The 23,393-nt window shown below is 36.4% G+C and overlaps 6 protein-coding genes across 9 annotated transcripts; 5 read left to right on the forward strand and 1 right to left on the reverse strand.

Annotated features, from left to right (window-relative positions):
* Positions 1-2,792: 2,792 nt before the first annotated feature.
* LOC140768570 (probable methyltransferase At1g29790) lies at positions 2,793-4,674 on the forward strand. Its single transcript, XM_073108894.1, has one exon. The coding sequence runs from the start codon at positions 3,355-3,357 to the stop codon at positions 4,672-4,674; it is 1,320 nt and encodes a 439-aa protein (XP_072964995.1). The 5' UTR covers positions 2,793-3,354.
* LOC140768571 (uncharacterized) lies at positions 4,548-10,046 on the reverse strand. 2 transcript variants are annotated; one of them, XM_073108895.1, is made up of 8 exons: positions 9,684-10,046; positions 8,778-8,889; positions 8,599-8,692; positions 8,272-8,449; positions 8,129-8,198; positions 7,669-7,955; positions 5,417-5,589; positions 4,548-4,683 (listed from the first exon to the last, which is right to left on the reverse strand). In XM_073108895.1, the coding sequence occupies exons 1-7, from the start codon at positions 10,007-10,009 to the stop codon at positions 5,490-5,492; spliced, it is 1,167 nt and encodes a 388-aa protein (XP_072964996.1). In that variant the 5' UTR covers positions 10,010-10,046; the 3' UTR covers positions 4,548-4,683; positions 5,417-5,489. The 2 variants fall into 2 exon arrangements, with proteins under 2 accessions (XP_072964996.1, XP_072964997.1); XM_073108896.1 differs by lacking the exons at positions 4,548-4,683; positions 5,417-5,589 and having other exon boundaries at positions 7,180-7,955.
* A 688-nt stretch (positions 10,047-10,734) lies between these two features.
* On the forward strand, positions 10,735-14,336 carry LOC140769341 (uncharacterized). 3 transcript variants are annotated; one of them, XM_073110015.1, is made up of 6 exons: positions 10,735-11,116; positions 11,230-11,305; positions 12,439-12,569; positions 12,675-12,745; positions 12,916-12,997; positions 13,816-14,336. In XM_073110015.1, the coding sequence occupies exons 1-6, from the start codon at positions 10,841-10,843 to the stop codon at positions 13,834-13,836; spliced, it is 657 nt and encodes a 218-aa protein (XP_072966116.1). In that variant the 5' UTR covers positions 10,735-10,840; the 3' UTR covers positions 13,837-14,336. The 3 variants fall into 3 exon arrangements, 2 of the variants coding, with proteins under 2 accessions (XP_072966116.1, XP_072966117.1); XR_012105882.1 differs by having other exon boundaries at positions 12,649-12,997; XM_073110016.1 differs by lacking the exon at positions 13,816-14,336 and having other exon boundaries at positions 12,649-12,745; positions 12,916-12,930.
* A 2,122-nt stretch (positions 14,337-16,458) lies between these two features.
* On the forward strand, positions 16,459-18,514 carry LOC140768424 (protein STICHEL-like). Its single transcript, XM_073108689.1, has 2 exons — positions 16,459-18,192; positions 18,509-18,514. Exons 1-2 carry the CDS (start codon positions 16,459-16,461, stop codon positions 18,512-18,514), a joined length of 1,740 nt encoding a protein of 579 aa, XP_072964790.1.
* A 394-nt stretch (positions 18,515-18,908) lies between these two features.
* LOC140769316 (protein STICHEL-like 1) lies at positions 18,909-19,800 on the forward strand. Its single transcript, XM_073109981.1, has 2 exons — positions 18,909-19,027; positions 19,207-19,800. Exons 1-2 carry the CDS (start codon positions 18,931-18,933, stop codon positions 19,743-19,745), a joined length of 636 nt encoding a protein of 211 aa, XP_072966082.1. The 5' UTR covers positions 18,909-18,930; the 3' UTR covers positions 19,746-19,800.
* A 515-nt stretch (positions 19,801-20,315) lies between these two features.
* LOC140769169 (protein STICHEL-like) lies at positions 20,316-23,349 on the forward strand. Its single transcript, XM_073109772.1, has 3 exons — positions 20,316-21,127; positions 22,224-22,293; positions 22,387-23,349. The coding sequence occupies exons 1-3, from the start codon at positions 20,343-20,345 to the stop codon at positions 22,486-22,488; spliced, it is 957 nt and encodes a 318-aa protein (XP_072965873.1). The 5' UTR covers positions 20,316-20,342; the 3' UTR covers positions 22,489-23,349.
* The last annotated feature ends 44 nt before the right edge of the window (positions 23,350-23,393 follow it).

Raw genomic sequence — 23,393 nt, forward strand, 5'->3', positions numbered from 1 at the left:
TGTTCTTCGAGAGTGTCATTTCAATACCTTGTGCTCGTGACTACACAAATTTTAAATTTCTTTGGGTATGCTTGTTTTCCATTACTAAGACCATATGCCTTAGATAAACTTACTTTTAGGAGCAAAATGTGTATTTTCATATGACACTGGTATCTAATCATAGAGGTTATAGGTGTTTAGATATTGTTTCAAAGAAAGTCATTTTGTCCAGGCATGTTATTATTTATGAACAAGCATTTCTAGCTTGTTTTACAGGACATATGACCTCAAACAAACTCTTAGGCAATTCTTTGAATGTGACTCCATGTTAGCACCAAAGTCTTGTCTTTGATTCAACTCTATCTATGCTCATTTCTTTAAAGGGATGATTTCTTTTTCATCCCAAACTATCACTCAATTTTATAACTAGTTTTTGACCCTTTGTTTTTTGTGTGCATAATGATCTTTTGAATTATCAGAAATATCTCACTTGATCTCTTCTGTTATGAGGTTATTATGTACCCAAAAAAATTCAGAAAATTTAGAAAGTCATTATAAGAATGTATGATATACTTTCTCCTTGGAAGTAATTACTTCACCAACCATATCTCTCATATCTCATAACATACCTACTATTTTGCTAGATGCATCATATCCTACCTATTTTCCCAACATTCACTAGTTTTGGTTACAACCTACAATCCAAGACTTACCCAATTCTTTTATATCTATTACTCATCCAGTCACTCATATTCACACTGCCATATATGATCCAGAGCCAACTAGTTACAATCAAGTTGTCAAGTCTGAAAATTAGTTTAAGGCCATGGAAAAGAAGTATAGTGCACTGGTTACTAATGGAAAATAAGTATAGTTCAAGTTGTCACCTCTCTTTATTTATCACAAATCTAATGCTCACATCTTTGCTCTTATATATGTAGATTGTCTCTTATTACCAAGCTACAAATTGACTTTAAGCTCAAGGATCTCAGTCAGTTTGATGTGCTCTACAACTTCATTTATCTTAGACTTCCTACATTGAAAGATTCATTACTTAGTGCCACAATTGTATCATCAAATTGTTAATGCTCTCCAATATTTTACTCTTATCGGACCTAAAATTGCTTATTCAATAAACAATTTTGTCAACATCTATGGTCACCTACAATTTATTATTGGAAATCAATTAAACAAGTTTCACGGATGGCACATTAGAGCATGGTCTCCATTTCACTCACAGACTGGACACACACAGAGTCAACCTTCTGATGCATAAGACTTGGAACAATTGGATCAGCTCAGTCCCTTAATTCCTATAACAATCAACACAATAATAATTGATAGACTCCGATCACTGATGCATATATATGACTTTCCAAGGTTGATTATTACTTCTAAACTCGTAGTAAACGCTGAGCCTCTTGTGGGCATGTGAAGAATCCATATTGTACTTGCATGTAATCAGACAGAGAGAATCTAATCGACTCTCAACAGTTTACTTTGATTGGGAGGGATTTTACTCGGTTATTATTATTCAATGATAAGCCCCCGGATCTTCTTCTTTTCAAAATCTGGGAGGGTCTCAATGAAGTAATAAAATGAATTAAAAAAAAAAAAAGGAGGGATAGATACTTTTAAGGTAAATACTTCAATGGATCTTTAGAAAATTATAATCTTAATCTAATTACGTGTGTCTGACCTCTCAATTTTCTTATTATACCTTTAAAAATCTTAACCATTAGATCTTCATCAAACTGAATGATAAATAATTAAGCGCTCTATACGTTTTTTTTCTTCCGTTAAGATTTCTCTCTTAAATATAACTATACCTTAATTATAGAAGATATCATTTAATATTAAATAATTTAAATTTGATTATTTAGAGATAAACTTCAATTTAAATATAATTCTCTATCTCTATCTATTAAAATTTAATTTAAATCAATCTAAAACTAATGAGAGATATATATAAATAATAAAAAATAATCAAAAAGATAAAATGTAATTAAATTTTCATCAAGTTAATTATAAAAGACATCGATACCCTTATTTTGATAGATATATATATTACTCTCAGTTAATGATATATATGTCTTTTACTTGATAAAATATTAAGATAATATAATTGTCAAAAAATAATGTGCAAAATTATATATCTAAAAAAAATATCTACCGAACCGGTAATATCTTTCATTCCTATTATATTTTAAAGATCTTAATCGTTAGATCTTCATCAAACTAATTAATAAAGAATCAACTCTATGGCACGAAAAAAACGCTCCAAACCCTAATTATTCCAATTAGCCTGGCCACGTAATGCTAACGATTCACCAAACCACATGCACCATTTAAGAGCAACGGCTTTCCGGGTCCTGCTTGTCGGCAGCATTCCACTCCCCTAGGTGAATCTTTTGTATTATTGGGTTTGATTACTACTTGTTTAGAAGTAAACCCAAAACACTACTTCTCCTTTTCCTTGGAAACTCTTAACACTTTTTTAATTTTAGAGAAAGAAAGTTTATTAGCATAGTATGAGTGAGTGAGGGAGCAGGGTTACAGTTCTATCTAATTTAACGAAGCATATTAAAAAAAATTTAAAAATTAAATGACGGATTGAATTGTCTTCATTTTTTAATTTTTTACGAACAAAAATAACCTTTCTTTCTTATATAAGCATTTCTTTCTGGTATTATTATTTTTCTTTTAAGATTGTAAAACCTATTATATTATAGGTTAAGAAAATTTGAATAAAAAATCCACCTCATTTACATAATAAATACGACGGGGGTGTTTTAATTATTTGGGCACGTTTTGATAACTTTGATAGAAAAACTGACGGTTTCACTGTGCTCATAAGTACAGAAACTGATTTAAGAATTTTTAAAGTACAGAAGTTTAAATATTTTTTTAAACATAAGTAAAAAAATAAAATATATTAAAACTTTATTTTTTTAATCGATGATTGATCAGTCTGTCAACTCTATCGTACCGTTTAATAACAACCGTCACCGGTTGTATACTTGTATCACGGCCTCTACGCCAAAAGCTGGATCGGTCTACCCGCCGCATTACAGTGCGCGAGGAGCTGAATGGATTTTAAAATTGCTAGCCGTTATAGGGGAGACCCCCGTGGTTCCCGCCATTCTGCATGTAACCCATCCTCCTTACTTCGGAAGCAGCAAGGAAGCTCCCAATGCTTCTCCCCTACTCATCCATCACTCTATATATTTCCCAATCTAGATTCTAGAGACAGAAGAATCAGAGGATATAAATCTCTGTCTCAACTTTCGAATCCATCAATTCCATGATTAAGTGACCATGAGGTAAAACTGTAGAAAATTAGATCTCCTTTGTCTTGAATCTTAAGAGAAAGAGATGGGTAGCATGGATGATTACCCTCGCAAGCCACTGCAACAGCAGAATTCGATGAGGGCCAAGTTGAAATTTTTGTTATTGTTGGTAGCAACCAACTTGCTCAGCATCTTCCTCTTCTCCGGCTCCGGCGTCGGCGTTAAGATGTGGGGCTACACCCCAAGCATCTACCTCTCCAACTCCAACATGCTCCTCCGCGAGCTCAACGCCACCCAGAATAAACTCTCTGCTAGCCAGGAGCTATCCGCCGAGCTCTACAAGCGTCTCGGCGTCGCCAATTCCCTTCTCGAGACCATCATCGCTGAAATGGGTCAGGAGAAGGCAAAAGATATCGTCGAAAGCTCAGATGGATGGCAGCGTGAGCTCGACGGGGAGCTCAAGCTTGCCGTGGGACCCCACAAGCTCCCCTTAGGCTACACCCCCAACCTCGGGACCGATGAGATGTACCCAGTTCTCGGGTCTGAATGCCGCCGGTTCCAAGATGAGCTGATCCAATACATGAGCTACCAAGCCGGTGGGGAGTGCCCGTCCGACGACGTCTTTGCCCAAAGGCTAATGTTGAAGGGGTGCGAACCCCTTCCTCGCCGCCGTTGCCACCCTAAATCCCCGGTTGGCTACGTTGAGCCGACGCCATTTCCAGAGAGCATGTGGACTATTCCACCGGACACCAGCATTGTCTGGGACCCTTACACCTGCAAGAATTACTCATGTCTAGTAAACCGAAACAAGGCTAAAGGAAGCTACGACTGCAAGGATTGCTTTGATCTATCAAGCCGGGAGAAGAAACGGTGGCTCTACAAGTTCGGGGAGATCGATTACTCAATCGACCAAGTCCTTGCATCCAAACCACCTGGCACAGTGCGCATCGGGCTCGACATCGGTGGGGGAACCGCAACTTTCGCTGCAAGGATGAGGGAGAGGAACATCACCATCGTTACGACTTCGATGAACTTTGACGGCCCATTCAACAGCTTTATCGCATCGAGGGGGCTAATTCCGATGCATATCAGCATTGCTCACCGGCTGCCATTCTTCGACAACACGCTCGATATAGTCCATTCCATGCATGTACTCAGCAACTGGATCCCGGACACAGTCCTGGAGTTTGCGTTGTATGATATCTATAGGGTGCTGAGGCCTGGGGGCCTATTCTGGCTTGATCACTTTTTCTGCGTTGGGTCTCAGATGAACTCAACGTACGTGCCCATGTTCAATCGGATTGGATTCAACAAGCTCAGGTGGAACGCCGGCCGGAAGCTGGACCGGGGAATTGAGAAGGACGAGTGGTACCTCTCTGCTCTGCTGGAGAAGCCTATGTCTTGAGCTGGGACACTGCAGTCACAGCAAAAAAAAGATCTATTACTTTTAATGAGCCAAAAACTCAGAATCATTGATGTTGCATTGCCTTTATTGTTGTCATGTAGGAGTTAAAACTAAAATTCAAATATGATAATTATTTTGGATTTTGTCTTACTATTCTTTGTTTTGGTATGAACTATGAAGTATGAAAGTCGACTAAATTCAGAGTAGCAGCATCACATTGTCAGAGTTGGTTTTTGGTAAAATGGCTACAAGAAAGTTCTGTCATGAAGCTGATAAAACCAAGGAATTAGTTTACTATTCCCCAGATTTCCTTCTTCCATGAGACAGGCGATTCCTCTTATATTTATAATTATGTACAATGTCAGCAAGAGAAGAACAGAGTATGTACAGACAATACAAGTACTTACAACACAAGCAAGAAAATTTAATGCATTAGACATATAAAAGGCAAGCAACTTTGACCGGTTTGTTCATACAACAAGTGCTGGAAGAAACAAAAATAAGTCAACTGCACAAGTACTTACAACACAAGCAAGAAAATTTAATGTATTAGACATATAAAAGGCAAGCAACTTTGACCGGTTTGTTCATACAACAAGTGCTGGAAGAAACAACAATAAGTCAACTGCACAAGTACTTACAACACAAGCAAGAAAATTTAATGCATTAGACATATAAAAGGCAAGCAACTTTGACCGGTTTGTTCATACAACTAGTGCTGGAAGAAACAAAAATAAATCACCTGCACTTCTGATTGGAAGAAGGTAGCTCTTTCTGAAATTGAGGATTTCCAGCTGTATGAGTACCAGTTTGGATTAATCTTTTAGTTTTACTAGCCAACAAATTCTCTGTCTCATGGTCCTAACTTCTTGTTGTGCTGTCCTCACAGAATCCTCCATACGTTGTCTGGGAAGCCTGCAATAAGAAGCTTAGTTAATGAAGGGAGAAGCAGACATTACTCATGATCATCAAGCAACCGCTACAGCCTAGAATTCTGCAAATCCAGAAGGAAAAGACCAAAATAAAGAAAAATGAAAAAAAAAAAAGAGTAGGATATAGTAGATAGCTTGAACCTGTATGGAAGCAGAACCAAAATAAAACAGATACAGAGTAAACAAAAATAAAAATTATAACCAGCATACACAAGCATTTTTTTTTTTCAACTAAAAAGTTGTTGATTTTTTTCCTCCATTTCGATCAATCTCAGGCATGTACTAAGTAATCATGTTTTTTCTTGTTTAGTACTTCTCAAGTCCTTTTTCACTTTTTCCTCTCCCTCCTAAGGCACTTTCAGTTTAATTTCCTCTAATATCTTTGTATATATCAGCAGTCAATTGAAGATGAGAAAACAAGGAACAACTCGAAGAGCAGAAAGTTTCCAGAGAGGTGCAGCCTCCAATATACCCAAAATAAGATTATGCACGTGCTATCTGAAAAGCATAAACTTTAGAAGTTTGTTGTAGCTCACTTATAGTTATGACCTAACTTCCTTTCTTCTGATGTGACAAAAATCCACTTATTAACCTTCATAAGCATAAAAGGATGAAAATAGAGAAACTAAGAAGAGAGAAGAAGTAAAAGACTAAACCATGTATCGAAGTACCTGACTTGATCCTTATGTCCAATTATAGTTCGAGTTGTTGATTCAAAAGTTCATCTATAACATTCTCCAACAGCACCATGTGACTCAGACGCAAAGGTTGAAAAGAAAAATTACCAGTCACATCTTAGAAAACTGAAGCTACTAAATCGCATATATCAACTTCAGATAGATGCATGATCCGTAAGGTTGTAACTCAGATAATCAGTCACATCTTAGATAAGTAAAGCTACTAACTCACATATATCAACTACAGATGGATGCATGATCTGTAAGGCTGTAACTCAGATAGTCAGTCACATATTAGATAACTAAAACTACTAACTCACATATATCAACTTCAGATAGATGCATGACCTGTAAGGCTGTAATTCAGATAACGTCAGAATTTCATACCATTTTCTAGACGAAGAAATTCAGGATTATTAAATTTTATGAACAAAAAATGCATCAAGATAAGATTCACTATGGATTGGGCTGTTACTAGTGTGATTATATGGTTCTTTCTTTCTCTGACAATACAGAATTTTCACAACCAATCAGTCAATATTTCCTTAAAAATGTTACATGTATGCAGAAATACTATACTAAGGACTAAGGATAGCATGTACAATTATTTGACATAAGTTGGGAGAATCATTTACCCAGAGGAACATCACTTTGGGACCTCCTCAACTAATCATCAACATCTACTAGGTCCTCGAATGTCATGACTCAAGACATGTACCATGAAAACTATTAATTAATAGCACCTTGATAACATCCATGATCTATAAAACATAGCTGCTTCCCAGCTGATCCTTTCAAGAATCTATGTTTAATTAATCATCACATAGAAGAAAGACATCATCAGGAGCATGATCAAAACCATATATATATGACACATATTTTCAAATTCTGGTAGGTGAGCATAATCTTTATCCATAGACAAATTGTCATTGCATAGGATTTCCATAAGTTTCCAACAGAAAAAGGTACATATTGCAGAAGTCCTCATCTATACACAAACAAAATAAAAAATGGCAAAAATAAAAATACAGTAACTTTGAAACTCCAAATTATCTAGTAGTTTGCCAATTCATTATTTTCCACTCTATCTTCTGCCGAAGTTGACAGAATTTCATGAATTTTAGATAGCCCATGGCTGCAGATAGAGAGTCCTGAGTACTGTCAGTTGAATCAACAGTTCAGCATCTGCCTTCTCATTTCATTCCAATAGTGAAACATATCCACACTATACTCTATGATGCCATGTACTTCTCAAAAAGTTTATTAAAACATATCCACATAACCCTTCATAATGCCAATTACTTCTTTAAAAGTAGATGAATTATCCATGTGTTGTTTGCAACTAGATAACTGGAACCTCATTAGGAACTGGAAGAGTAGCCAACCATGGAAGCAACTGTCCATGGACTAGGTCCGGCCTGTCATCATGCGGACAGTGCCCAACTCCCTCCAGAACATGCAGCTTTACATTTGAACACTTGGAAGGAAGTGTAGAAAAGTATTTCCCTACAGGCCCATCAAGAGGAGTGAATGGATCTTGATCTCCCCACAAGACTAAGACAGGGAGAGAGAGTTTTGGCATCAAGGATACAGGATTTGGCCCAGGAGGACCAGTGACTATAGAAACAAAAGCATCAAGAGCCCCTTCATCATCAGCAGGTCTCTTGATTATCTGCACGTAAAGGCAACCACATGTCAGTAATATTACTATAGCTTAGATGAACAGGTAACGATGATGCACACATTATCAGTAAAGTGAAGTAAGGAAACCTCAATTAATTGATTTCACCAAGGGTAAAGTGCATAAAAGACAATGCAGATAAACCAATTAGAACTCTATGTTACCTCCACTAAATCTTCATCAACAGCATCTTTGTTTCCATATACAGAAAGTAAAATGTTCTTCAGATTTTCCCTATATCAGCCATAATTATCAGAATACTACATGAGGTCAGTTTTTTTATTCTAAGAAGTACAGGCCAATTTACCTTTCTTTTACCCGCTCAAAAATAGCTGATGCAATTCCCCTTTGCTTTAGTAAAAAGTCTACTAGCCAAAGCAAAGGCAACAACAATTTGATTCTCCAATCATCAACAATTGCCTTATTGTTCATGCCACCAGCACAATTTAATAAAACAAGACCTCTGACCAGATCTCCAGTAGATTCTGTTTCATCAGTGAGAAACATCATTTCATGCCAAAAAGAAAGACATAGCTTATTATATATAATAAAACCATACATAAGGCTTAATGGCTTTAAGCAACTACCAGAAAATCATTGAAATTTGAAACTATATAAGTTAAAACTAATTTACCTGAAGCAGCAATCACACAAGCGAGGCTTCCAACTGAATTGCCAATAAGCACCGTAGGTTTCTTTATGACTTCTTCCAAGAAGTCCAGCATCAACTATTGAACATATAGTACTATTATGTTAGGCTAAGTAATGGATATCAATTCAAAAAAGATTCACTAACAGAAAAAGAAAACTTACCTGAGCCCATACTTCCATTGTGTAAGCAAATCCCAATGGCTTCTCTGATGCTCCAAATCCAAGCAAGTCAATTGCATAAACAGTGTGGTGTTCTGACAACACCCCAATATTCCTGAATGAGACATATATAACCCAATGTTACTCAAGGATGATGGTTCATTTGACGGGACAAAATGGCAGTTCTACGCTGCACAAGCTATCCGGTGTTGACAAGAGCCAAACATAAGGACATAGCATGGGAGAAGTTGACGATGTAAGGAAGAGAATGAAATTTAATAGTAAACAAAACCAAACAGTTGATAGCAAAGATGTGAGCTGCATTTTAATTCTAAATATATATTGCCAAACAGGACCAAACAGGAGAAACTAAATTCTAAAAGTAAATTGGAGTCGCTATCAGAATATGACCACAATTGCAACACAACTAGGAATAGATAAGGAGATTCATCTCAACACCAAAACTTATGCCAATAGATTGTGGACCCATTATCTTACATCATCCCTTTCACATATTTCTTTTTACTTGGGGAACAAAACCTCACATCTGATTCCTCAAAGAACTAATCAAGAAAGATGAATTCCAGGTATTCAGAAGTCCAAGTTTTGGATAGGGATTTATCTAAATCCTCATCTATATTTCCCAATCCACTCGACAATTCTATCTTATCAAGGTCAAGAATTTCTCATGCACTTACATAATCCTAAAACCCTACTATCAGATTTGTACACACCCATATTGAGTAGAGGGTTCAGAAGCAATTCATACCATTTACCATGTTCAGAGGTTAATACCAGCATTCATATTTCTAAGTAACGGACAAATAAATAACTCAAATGAAAACAGAGAAATTAATCGTGGGGAAGGAAAAACCCATCAGCAAAATCGGATCTTTTTAGCCTTTTTACCTGCGCCAGTGGGCAATAGAGGCACCGAACCCATGAACAAGCAGCAAGGGAGGACCCACTCCCTTCACAAGGTAATTAACTTGATAATCTTTCCACTTCCAACTATTGCAGCTCTCATAAATCTCCCTCAGCTCTCCACTGCAATCTCCAAGCTTGGCAGCTATGCTCCTGCCCTCTGAAGCAGCTTTGAGATGATGGGTAACTCTCAAATGGCCAAAGGAGTACGTTGAAGAAGGGAAACGAGAAGAGAAGTGAGAAGAGTTGTTAACGAATAGGAGATGAAGTTTTTGAGAGGGCGGAGCCGAGGAAAGCAGAGCAACAGCCATATCTTAGCAGTTGGTGCTCTCTCACACAACACCCAACCAATCCTCTCAAATGTTCTTTGAGGAAGGGCAGAACGGTCATTACAATGTACCGGATCTTTTGATATTCTATTTACAAATTTAAAGAAAAATAATTAAGTATTAGATATTTTAATTTGCGATAGCTTGTTTGTATTACTTTCATTTATTTTAAAGAGCAATTTTATAGATATTATAGCTAGTTAATTTAATGATAAATCTCTCTTTTCTCTCTAGATTACATCCAAATAAGATAGAGGAAATTATATTTCCTTATATTATTTTCTTTCTCTTTTCTTTTCTCAAACAAAGTGTGAAATAAGTATCTTATTTATGATCAAGGAGAACATAGGTTCAACTCTAACCCTAAATAATTAATATTTATAGAAAAATTATTTGATAGTTGGTGATTTGATAGCTTGACTAGATTTAGTTAGTGGCTCGATAGTGTGGTTAATTTAGAAGACATTTGATAACACAACAGCTTAAAGCATATCTTGGCAGCGTTTAATTCGGAACAATCGTTCGACAATATTTATTTGGAATAGTTGTTTGGCGACGCATATAGCTTAAAGTCTAGACTAAGTAGCTAAAAATTTAGTGGAGTCTAAATATTTTTGTATTTAAGGAAAGTTAACTATATCTAACTTTCGAGCTTATGAATGATAAAAAAAAAAATTTGAAATAGTTTCTAGGGGTGCAAGTGATAGGCGTCGAGATGTAATTAACCCCTAAAAAATGTAATCTTTCTCGGCTTGTGTTGAGAGTTCGAGGCTTCTCTCTCCATTCCCTCTCCATCTCTCCCCCCATTAATCAATGGCTCGATTACTCCTAAGATCGGTTCTCTTCTCTTCTCCGAAGCCTATCCTTCCTCCTCTTCTCCATCATCCGCGAACCCATCAATCTCGTAATCTAACACTCTCCTTCTCCTCCTCCTCCTCCACAACGAACTACTTGGTCCTCACCGACCAGGAGCTCATGGCGCAGTGCGACTTGGATACTTTTAAGGCCTCCGGCCCCGGCGGCCAGCACCGCAACAAGCGTGAATCCGCCGTCCGCCTCAAGCACCTCCCCACCGGCATCGTTGCCCAGGTCGATAAACAATCCATGTCCCTTTCTCCTCGCATTTCATTGGAATTCATGTTAATTTTCATCAAAATCGAAATCTTGGTTTTGTTCGTTGAGAGTTTCTTGAACACTTTCAGGCTGTGGAGGATCGGTCGCAGCACAAGAATCGGGCTTCGGCTCTGGCGCGGCTGCGGACGTTGTTGGCTCTCAAAGGTTATTGAGAACGTTTCTATCTTTTTGTCTTTTGGTCTTTCTATTTGATGAATTGAAACTGGTTGTGAGTTGCAGATTGTGACTATCTTGTACTCTTTTTAACCGAATGGTTCGATAAGTTTTAAAATTAAAGGAGCATAACTGACATTTGCTTTAATCTTTTTTAGAAAAAAAAAATCGTACGCAAAATTATTGAAAAGCTTAGAGTCTCGTAATGGATTTTATCTTAGAATTATGTGGAATTAGTTAGCTGATGACAGATGGACTTATCTAGGAGCATGGCCGGCTCTTGCTTAAGGCATCTGTATTTAATAATGTAATTGGTTAAATCTTATACTAATTGAGCAGATTGAAAAGGGGAAAAAAACACTCAAGCAGTGAGCTGATTTGCTTACAAGCATGACAAGTAGTACTTTAGAAAGATAACTTGTCAATGAGAAATAAGGAAGCACTAAAATGTAGTTAAGGTGCATAACACTATCTATATTATTTCCATAAATCCTTTCCAGAATAGTTTGTGCATTTCACCACATGAACATGGGCTTTATATTAATCATAGTAAGTCAGGCCTTAGATCTGAGGAAGCTGTAGGAGAGGGGAAAAAGAGTCTTTTCCGAGTCATATTTAGCTGCTAGATTTTGTTCGAGCCAGTGCATACTCTTGTCAAATCAAGATTTTCTTTATCTAAGGCAGGGCCTTCTGCTTTGGTTGTAGGCCTGTTTATTGCGATATATTTCGATAGGTTCCCCAGGCTTGAGATAAGAAGCCATATGTATGCTACTAGTTAGGTGGGAATTCATTTTAATAGAATAGTGGCATTAGGCATGTTCAAGTTAGCTATCTATGGTTTAATGGCCCTGCAGAAACATATTGTATTATTTCAGACCTTATTGCCTAATTGCTTGACCAACATATCCTTTCTGAAGTCCACTCAGATATTTGATGCTAGAACCATCTTCATTACTTGTATGATTATTAGCTGCCCATTTGTACTCACAATGTTGGTATTGTCATTCTTGCACATTATTTTCCCCCTTCTTCCTCCTAAGACATGGTTAAAAGAAGTAAATTCATCTTCCAATAGTGAAAGTTCTTTTCTCTTCATCTTTTTTTTTTTGTTCTTTCTTGATTAGTCAGGAAGGCAATAGATCTTGAAGGATATGCTCCTCCTCATGAGCTTCTTCAGATTCTGCCTGCAAAATCTACTATCCGAGGATCAGATGTTGGTCCTCAAATTGGTCCAAATAATCCAAAGTTTTCTCTGGTAAGCTCAGACTATTCCTTCAGTGACAGCTGAATTCCCTATCCACGACTGAACAGTCCTGACAATTGCATTCATGCAGTGTCTCAACTTCATTTATTTTAACAGGGAATGCAGTCTTTGCTGGATCTAATATTTGCTGTCGAAGGTTCAGTGTCAGAGGCAGCAAAAATATTGGGGTATACATGGTTCAATCTCTTCTAGTATTTGCACTAACCTCTTTATTTGAAAAGTGGTTCATGTACATATGTTTGTAACATCCTATGTTAAATCCTTTGGATCTCTCAAAGGAACTGAGGAGTTTGAGATTAACAGTGAATGCTTCTGTTTACACCATCTGACAATGCAGGCTAAGCACTGGTGCTCTATCAAGATTGATTTTATCAGATGATTCTCTTCGGATGGCAGTGAATGAACTGAGGACGTCTAAGGTAATTCGCATATTTTTATTAATGTGAGGTACAAATATATTGGGAAATGATAGAACATGGATATAAAAAAGATGGCATTGTTGCAACTTAAATGCAGGTTAAGACAATAAATTCTCCACAGAAAATTATTCTTCCTAAACTGGCTCCCAGGTGTTTGACTTCTCGACTGCACAATAAAAGTAGCTCACCCTATCCTACAAGTAGCTGAAATGACTTTTAGTAAGATATTATTTCATTGTCATTATTTATAAGGAAAGACTGGATGGTTTTAGACATCTATTGAAGGAATCTGCAGTTGAGCGCATTGCATTCTGCCTACTCCAGTGATGCCTTCTGAAGTATTTCATCCATCTCATGCTTTAGTGACATGTTTTAGTGCATGTCACTACCCATGAGAAATGCCAGTCCTGTACTGCATTATTTTGTGAAAAATAACAAAATTTGACAGATTACAGAATTGTAGACGTACATGGTACATTATCCAAAAGGATAACAGATTATCTTGTATGACCTCTAGATGGAGCTCTTTCAACAAGGGAACTAGTTATCTTGTTTTATGTGATTAATATAATTTTTCTTTTTATGCAAGAATATATAACTAGGCATGTACTTGTGCTTCCTAAGGGAACTATATATATATCCCCTTTTAGTCACACATATGTTTATCACTTCATCTTATTCTCTACCTTAAAAGATCTGTCCGTGAATTCTTTGCTAGTGTATCTGTTTCTATTCTTTTTCATGGATAGGCTGCAATAATATCTCCATACATAACTTCCATGTAGAACTGCAAGTAACTCTCCCAATCTCCTGTGCAGGGCATGAGACCTCTAAAATGAAAGTCTTGAAGAAATTGATTTCGATCAAGTGTAAAGTCGATCTACAAATGCTAATTAGATTCTTGAAGGAAATTCAATTATGATCTTTGAATCTGGTTTTCAGCACAGGATGGATATTCAACAATGCTATCGAGGAATGAGAGAGTTCCTATTTCCTGATACAATATCATATATGAGATCGTGAAGAACCATTGCCCATTTTCCCATAAGCAGGTCTAATGGCCTGTCTGGCCTATCTTTGGAGGTCCTGTCAAGGTTTTAGACATCCTCACAGATGTGCTATACTTGACTCTCTTCTATCAGGAGTAGCAAAGGAGAAGTCCCAGTTTGCTAAGTTAATTCATTATTAACGTGATAAAATAACAGGTGTTTTACTATTGTATAATTACCCTTTTGATGTTAACAACTACTTTAGCAACAGCTAATTTGGATTGAGCTGACAACTTTTACTGTATAATATATTTCAAACTATGTTCAATTTAATTGTTCTACTTTGATTAGATTATTGTTGATTTATTATCGCATAGTATAATTGGGTTCGCTTTATCTTGCTCACAAAAGCCCTGACCAGATTAGATAACCTTATCTCTAGGTAAGTATGAACTCATGGTTAATAGATGAATAGCTTAAGCAATTTCTCTGTATTGTTTAATTATGAGAGAAGCTGACAGATAAATTATTTTAGGCATGTGTGATGTATATGAACAGGTGGTGATCCATAAAGTAAACATTAGCTGAGATTTGTAAAAGAACTGTCCTACTTGTCTATGGAAAGGCTACAATGGCATTATGTAGCATCATTTGGAAACTTAATGGTAGTATAGCTTTAGTGATGGAGGTTTTACCAAGACCATGATTTAACGCAGTGAAACCCAGTTGCAATTTTTAGTGTAAAAAATCAAGGATTAAGACTCTCTTAATTATTATCTATTTTCACATAGATTTCTTGTTCATTTATGGCGGCACATTAACCCTCTAAATTATGTAAATTCTCCTAAATGCCTCTTTTCATCTTTCATTAGTTGTTTGTTTAATTATCTTTTTTAAAGAAAGTATTAAATTTGAGGCAATCATAGGATCGTTTTACCCTTATTTCAGTTGAAAGATAGGATTATTTGAGTGAGATATTAGATAATTGTGGAGGGTAAAGTGTCGCAAGAATCAATTACAGTTAGAATCAAAGAACAATAAAGCTATTTCTGCTTCTCTTCTGCAAGTTATGACAATTGAGTAGTTAGCCTATGTTCGTCCTCTTTGATTGAACTTTATCATCGATAATCACAATTGCTTAAAATGATCAAATATTATACTTCTTTGGAAGGAAAAGAAAAAGAAAGCATGCAAAAAAGGGAAGCCATCAGAGATACAGAGGTTTAAATATAATCAGAACAAATCTAGCTGCCACGTACACGAATGAAGAAAAGTTTCCCTGCATTCGGTTCTGCAGACGATCGATCGGCTGCCAGCTTAAACTTGCATGAAAGGAATAATAGAATTTATGAAGACGAAGGGAGAAAGAAATCATTCCCTATAAAGATAGAAGATCTGCTCATAAATTCAATTAAGCATTCGGGTTGTGAGTAATTTGAATTTATTGCCTTCCTCTGGCCACCCACCAAAAGTGAAGTTTCCTACGGCTGCAAAGCTTGAAACTTTTTCTTGTACCTTTCCATGCATACAGTCTATAAATCCGAAATCAATCAAGAAAATGTCTCTCCATAGTCCTCTAGGTCACATTTCACTTCTTCCAGGTGGCTGAGAATTTAGGTACTTAATTTCTTTGCCAATGATCTTGTCTTTCTTACTGTTTTCATATCGATCTATGTTGTTTGTTTGAATTACTTCTCTAGCTTGCAATTGTTCATGTATGTGTTTGGAAGTGTCGCAGATTGTAGTTGTTGTCATTTAGGTGATAATCTTCTGAATTCCATATGATTTTGATGGGTTCTGGTAGAGCAGTTTGGTTTCTATGGACAATCTTGCTATGTTGTTTCCAGAAATCTTTCAATTTAGCTTGGTGTCTCTTTATTTAGTCATTTTATATCACTGCTGGATGCATACTTTGGTAATTCTTCTTACATGATCAATAGTTTTCAAGAAGATCTAGTGTTCTATAGAGTGGTGTGATGCCTTCTCTATGTGTTACTATTAGGCAAAACAGATTGACAGCCATACTCAATATACTAAGTATCCAGTTTAGTTGTTCTTCACATTTCCTGATTATTTTTTCTGAGAAAACTTAATCATATTCTTTTTTTTTCCTCTTTTCCATATATTGGTGCATTCTTTTTGGCATAAAATTATGTAGTTTATCTACTTATTCGATTACGTTGCTTTTTGTTGAAATCATCTTATTCTCTCTTTCATTTGTTCTACTGTTTGATTTCTTATGTTCATCTCTTTCTCATGAATGGACTTTAATTAGTAGTTTAGCTTCTTTTGCATGTAATATCAATAAGTTATGTAAATGGATCTTCATGCGTGAGAAGAAGCTTCATCATGTACCAGTAAAGCTACTTTTGAAGCTTGGACCTTCAACAAAGAACTTTCTGCTGTTCTTTTTAAGGTCTATTGAATTGGATTTCTGGCTATAAGTAATGAGTTTCAATTGATGAGGGAAGGATGGCGAAGTGCATGAGGCCTAGCAAACTTCATCTTAAGAAGTATCTTACTTCACTCCGAAAGCCCTGCTTCTTCTGGGACCCTGAAACTTTCTTAACTTGGAGGTCCACACTGAGATCTAGATCAATGGCCAGTTTAATTTACCAAAAAGGAGCTAGTGGAAACTCAGCAGGATCAAATAAATCTATATCCTCAAGAAGAGAAAGGAGTAAAAGAGTGTACCTCTACAATTGGAAGACCCATCCTACAAAATCCACTGATCATGGAACAAAATTGAGTGTTGACAGGCAAGGACTGAAAACTGCAGGCTCAGAAGAAAATTTCAGCAATTTGTTGAAGAAAAATCTCAAAAGTGAGAAGTCTCCTGACAATAATGCGACTTCTGAAAGTATTGAGGTATCAGAAAGAAAAACTCGTAGGATGCCATGCAGACGTGCCATATCAGGAAAACAAACATTCAGAGGCCTTAGTTCCATTAAAGAGCATGGCAGAAAAGAGTGTTGCAAATCTGAGGATAGAACAGATGATAGAAGAGAGTCCTCCAACACTCCCTGGTCATATAGCTCCTACAACAAATATGCAGTTCAGAGTCCTGAAGTTGCCGAGAAGGAAACAATTCCTAATGAGGATGAAGTGTTCCAGATGAAAACACACAAGGAATGGATTCCTTGTTATTGGCCAAAGAGAACGAAAGACCGGGCAGCTCGAAATTGCTACTCTTCTTCGCCATTTAATACTGTTAGAAGAAAAGAAAGAAAGAACATATTTAGGAGCAGGAAATTTAATTACAAGAGGACACCATCTGAGTCCCATAGGCAAAAACAAGTAAGACATTCCCAAGCTTTCCCTCTGTTGAAAAGTAGCTATTATCAAGGTGGTTCATCAGCAGATTATCTATCAAGTAGCTTTGGGGAGCATTGCTTGGAAGCATTAAGTCAGTTAAACAGAAGAACATGGATGAACAGAAGTCAAGAAGCGCAAAAATTTGACTTACTTGGACATGATAACTCAGGGAAATTAGAGAAAAGGTTGAGTGAGAAGTATAGACCAAGGTCTTTCAACGAAATAATTGGACAGAGAAATGTTGTTCAGTCACTTAGCAATGCCATATTAAAGGGAAAATTAGGCCCTGCATTGTTGTTTCAAGGCCCTCGTGGCACAGGAAAGACTTCAACAGCAAGGGTACTCGCAGCAAGTTTGAATTGTCTGTCTACTGAAGAAATTAAGCCATGTGGATTCTGCAAAGAATGCACTGGTATTTTTGCTTATCAAAATGGATCTAACATGAAAGAAGTGGATGCCACTAATAAGAATGTTATAGATGATGTTATATTTCTGCTGAAAAATATTAGTGCCGCCAAAATGATCACGCATTATGAAATCTTCGTCATTGATAGATGCGACAAGCTATCCTTAAAAATATGGTCAGAATTTATGAAAATCTTTGAAGAACCACCTCCTCATCTTATCTTCATATTTGTAACAAGTGATGCTGACAAATTACCGATGCCAATTTTAGCACGGTGCCAGAAGTACATTTTTGCTATAATTAAAGAAACTGACATAGTCTCTCGGTTGAGGGAGCTTTCTGCTAAAGAGAATCTTGATGTTGAACTGGAGGCTCTTGATTCAATTGCTAATTATTCAGACGGTTCGCTACAGGATGCAGAAACTATGTTAGACCAGCTAAGTTTCCTTGGCAAGAGAATCACAAGTTCTCATGTAAATGCTCTTGTAAGTTTCTTTTGTGTTACCTTTATAATCTTTATTACCTTCATGTTTTCTGATCAATATTTCACGTTCACATTAGATAATGTACTTGTGAACTCACTCCATTTCTTTGATTGTTCTTAACTTGGTCTGGCCAACTAAGACTGATGTCACATATCAAAGTAACCACTTGTCAGGGTCATCTTATGCTGAGAACTTAATTATAAATTAGTTCGACTTTTGTGATTGCTGCATTTTTAGTAACTGATAGCAGCAAAGACCTGTTCATTTTACGGACAATGTATGGTCTTCGTTCTGTTTTTTGGTTGCATCAGTGTAGGACTAAGTGTTCAAGAACTTCAAAATATTGTCTGATTTTATCTTCATCGATATTGCTGAAAATGTATAATTCATGAAGAGCAAAGTCAAATCTTATAAACATGAAACTAGAACCTGGGCTTACATTGTGAAGCTCAAACTACTTTTAAGTAGTTAAACTTTCTGTTTGGCTTGAAAACTTCTTAATTTACTAATCGGAAGATCATCTACTAGTTATATAGTAAATTAGTTGTTTCCTCTTATACTGTTTTCTTGTTGGAATCCTCTCCGAGGCAAACTAACTGAAACTTTAGCTTCCAGGTTGGGATTGTTTCAGATGAGAAATTACTTAATCTTCTCCAGATAGCTATGTCATCAGACACAACAGAGACAGTAAAAAGGTCTAGAGAATTGATGGATTCTGGTGTTGATCCAGTATCTCTAATGTCTCGATTAATTGGGCTTGTGATGGACATCATATCTGGAACACACCGAATGGTCAATAGGCAAGAAGATGGCACAGTTTTTGTAGGAGAAAGTTGTGAGTTATTCTGTTTATCTTGTTTCTTTATACATATCACAATTATTCAATAATAATGTTTTTTTACACGCTTTGCCACCATATTTTGCGTAACAGTAACATAATCTATGTCCATTTATATGTTGGTTGGACTTAGAGATCTATTTTTTTTTTTTCAAATTATCTTAATTGGGTTCCAGTAACTGAAGATGAGTTGGAGAAATTGCAGCTAGCGCTAAAGATTCTTTCTGATGCTGAAAGACAGATAAGATCTTCAAGTGAGAGATCAACATGCTTCACTGCAGCTCTACTTCAGCTTTGTTCAGTTCATAATCAAGAAACTGCTATTGCAAGCAGCTCAAGCAAACAGCTAAATAAATATTCAACTAAGAAGGCATTGGAGAATTCCTTGCTGGAGGGAAATTTTAGTACTTCCCTCATACTTTCAGCTTCAGGTGCTAAAGTAAAACCTGGGCATGTTACTCTTGGTGTGCTTCCCAGAAATGCATCAGTTGATAGAACCTTAGTAGATGGCATGCGCAAAGAAGATGATACTGGAAAAAGGAGTTTCTTATGTGTAGACCCATTTAAGTTGGATGAAATCTGGACAAGATGCATCAAGAAGTCTCAATCAGAACCACTGAGGCAACTGCTTACTCATGGGAAGCTAGTGTCAATCACAGAAACTGAAGGTAAGGCACAATACATTGCACAACCTATCTGGTGTAAAAGTATTTGATCCTTGTGGACCTCTTTGGGTACGATTTTTTTCCTGCCCATTCATCAAATTAATCATAAGCAATTTAGCACTATGAAACTTTCATATGATCAAATAAATCTCACTTTGTTTCTCTTCAGCATGAATGAATTGCAAGCAATTGCAAGTATCTACCTTTGAGTTGAGGAACAGAACCACATACATAGTTATCTGAGCAACATTTCCCTCTTGTAAGAGGTGATCAACGTAATTTCGAGTTTTCTTGCATCATTGGAATGTGCTCTTTTTCACGAAGAAAGGAAGTTATACAATATGGGATTCACCTGAGCTTAATGCACTCAAGATCACAATTTCTACATTATGTCACCATGTGCGACTTCGCCTGTTATTTTTCCCGGGATTTATTGAAACCAATCCTTCATCCTCAAACAAGGTTCATCACAATGAAATTCCTTCCAGTGCAAGGATCTTAAGCACGTATCCCAATGAAATTGAAGATCAATATTTGTAGCTTTTCCTTTTGATATCTTGTCAACTGGAGTAGTGCTACAAACTCGTCACCATTTTAGTGATGATGACTAATGTTAAGGTTACAGATAGGTGAAAATTTGTACGAATATGCTGTCTAATATGCAATTCTCTGCAGGTCAGTTAATGGCTTATGTAGCATTTCAGAATCATGAAGCAAAATTCAGAGCCAAGAAATCCTTGAGTAGCCTCACAGATTTAATTGAAGAAGTTCTCAGACAGAATGTGGATGTTAGAATTGGTCTTCTATCAGAGATAAGCCTAGAGGCTCCAAAATCAGTGTCAGAATCTACATTTAGAGAGTACAATGAAAGTACTAAATTCTCAGGTAATTTGGGAAAGCTGGAGTCAAGTAGCATGATTGCTTCTTCTGAAAGAAAAAACATTGATTATTTAGAAGATAAGGCGCAAAGAACTTTGGACAGGTATCATTCTTCTACATTGCAAGATCAAGTCTTCCAAGAGTCAAGTTTACCCACACATCGTAACAAAAATGACACAAGACAGAGAAGACAAGGGACTGCAGTGAACAAGACTTGCACAGAAAGTGTTCATGAACCAAGGTTGGATGCTGCATGGCTTCAAACTGTAGACACAGGTGGATTTCGATCTGATACCCATCCAAAACCTCAGAGAAACCATGTTTTGCCACATTGTTCCATTACTTGTCAGAATAAAACAGCATCTTCAGTGCTGCCTTGTATTCCATCCAGGCATTGGGAGGAGGAAACAAGCAACATGATTGAAATAAATCTGAAAGAAAGTCAAGGCAAAAACAAGAAGAAAACTGCCGTCCTACCTGATCAGTTTCCCCATCCCATTTCAACAAACTTATTGCATCATAATGCATCAACTTCAAACTTCCTACAAAAATTGTGAGTGCCTTCTTTGATTGAATTTATTAACTTACTTTTCTTACTTTTGTATGATCACTGATCAGTAATTTGGATCTCACCACTTAGCTATGAATATCAAGCTCTTTTCCTTCTTTTTTGACTGAAAGGCTGTAGCCCAGTCTCATTGAAATTTAAAGAGTGTTCCAACCAAACACATATACTGCATCCTCAAGAGACACATCTATGACTATACCCAGTCTATCAAGCTCTTATTTGAAGGCAAAAATATTGAATCTGCTGAGATTTATAAGATTTAACCAGCATATATGTGACATTTCTAGGAAATCTGACTACATTAGAATTAACCTTTACTCTCATGAGAACAGTTAAAAACTGTCTATTAGTAAGGACTTATACAAAATCATAATAAATATTCCGGTCATGACATTCTAGCTGGTAGTAACTACTGTCAAATGTTTCTATCATCTGCATCTTATGTATAGAAATGATTTCTAATCAAGAAAAAGAACCTTCTGTTCTGAATCTTCTGTTTTAAGAGAATTCATGCTAAATATGAAAGAAGTAGTGATGCATGATATGCTCTAATTGTGAAAAATAAAATTCTGATATATAGATTGTAGAGACATATTATGGAAAACTCAAAGTGAATACCTAAGTGTCAATGGATCATGTTCAAGTTTGCCATCCTGGGCCAGACAGGCCAATAAGGTTGCATCAGACTCAAGCAAAATAAGCCTCATTGTTGATCAGTTAGATTAAGGAAATCACTCTCTTTCTACACCCTTTTATGTCCCTCTCATGCCTGCCTCTATCTCGATGAGAGGAAACTAAAGCTCTCATTTTCCATTTTCTGTTGAGTAATCAGATATATAAATAGTTGCATGTCTTACTTGATTTCTTTTCCCATCTTCGTAAATGGAAAATGAGTTCTAAGCTATTTAATTGGATGGATGTGAGGCAAAGTAGTTCTCTTACTAGTGGTCTCTCTAGCATCAAACTTTTCACCAAAGCATCATGCATGGGTGTGGTTGAATAAAATTTATATATTTTTTATTTTTATCCACAACCACTCTTTATTTATGAGGATTCTCTCAAGTGTGGTATTGTTTTACAGAGGTAACACAACGAAACCTGGTCATACTCGGATCCGCTCTTGCAAATCCAGCAAGCTTATTCAAGGAAAGGTATCAGATCATTTAGTTCAGTCCATCTAGCTTATATGATTCGTCTAGATCACAAGTAATACCTTCCCATGTATTTATCTATTGTAAAATCAGGTGAGGCAAGGAAACCAACTAAAATCTCAAAATGATGGTAGCATTCTTTGTTTTGGGCACTGCTGGAAATCTAAAGCAAAAGACAGCAGATATACGAGGTGACTAAGCCTAGAAGATAACTGGAGTCTCAAATTGTTTGCTAGCCTAGTAGCATTGTTCTCATGTAAATTAGCCATTCATTGTGATAAATTGTCACTGAACAGCGATGGGTCCCATACCATTTGAGATATAGCTCTGATGTCAAATTTTCATTTAAAAGGGAATAAGGGGAGACTTGAAGCAGGATGGTTTTTAGCGTTAGAAATGAAACGCAATTACCTTTCTTTCTTAGACCAATTTGACTCTTATTTTGGATTGTTTTTCTCTCCATCTTCTTTAACAAAAAACAGAGATGTCATCTACTTTAGTTCTTATTGTCATCTATTTTTGCCGGAGGACCTAATAGTGAAAAACTTCTAATTTGTAACAAGAATAGTTGATTTCAGATTTCTCTGCCTCATTCTTTACACAAATTTTCGACTGCTCTCAGAAGGCATACTTGCAATAGGACAACACTAATGTAGAAACACATCCTTCCACTGTACATAGTTGACAATTAATTTAGTCATTGATCACTATTGTGACTGTTCTGTTGCTAATATAAGCAAATCCAGACTAATATTGTCATATTAGAAGATTTGTAATGGAATCATGTTTTTGTTTTTTTTAAGGGTAATTCATAGCCTGAAACTGCATATAATATGGAACTAGAAGTAGAAGAAGAAGACAGCTTTACAATTTCCCTACAACTTCAACATCTTTTCTAAGCAGTTAAATCCTATAATATTGTTGTTTGATATCCAACTCACAAGTTGTCCAAATCTCACCCTTCTTAAAATCTCCTTTCTCCCTGATAAAAGTTTCATTTGCAAAGGTTTTAAAATCTCTTTGATCTGCACATTTTAGGTTACATTAGTTTGTGCTATCTCTTTAAAATTTCACATTAATGATGTTTATCTGCATAAAGA

Source organism: Typha angustifolia, chromosome 10 (assembly GCF_048772165.1).
Source record: "Typha angustifolia cultivar Huaian chromosome 10, ASM4877216v1, whole genome shotgun sequence".
Lineage (NCBI taxonomy): Eukaryota > Viridiplantae > Streptophyta > Magnoliopsida > Poales > Typhaceae > Typha > Typha angustifolia.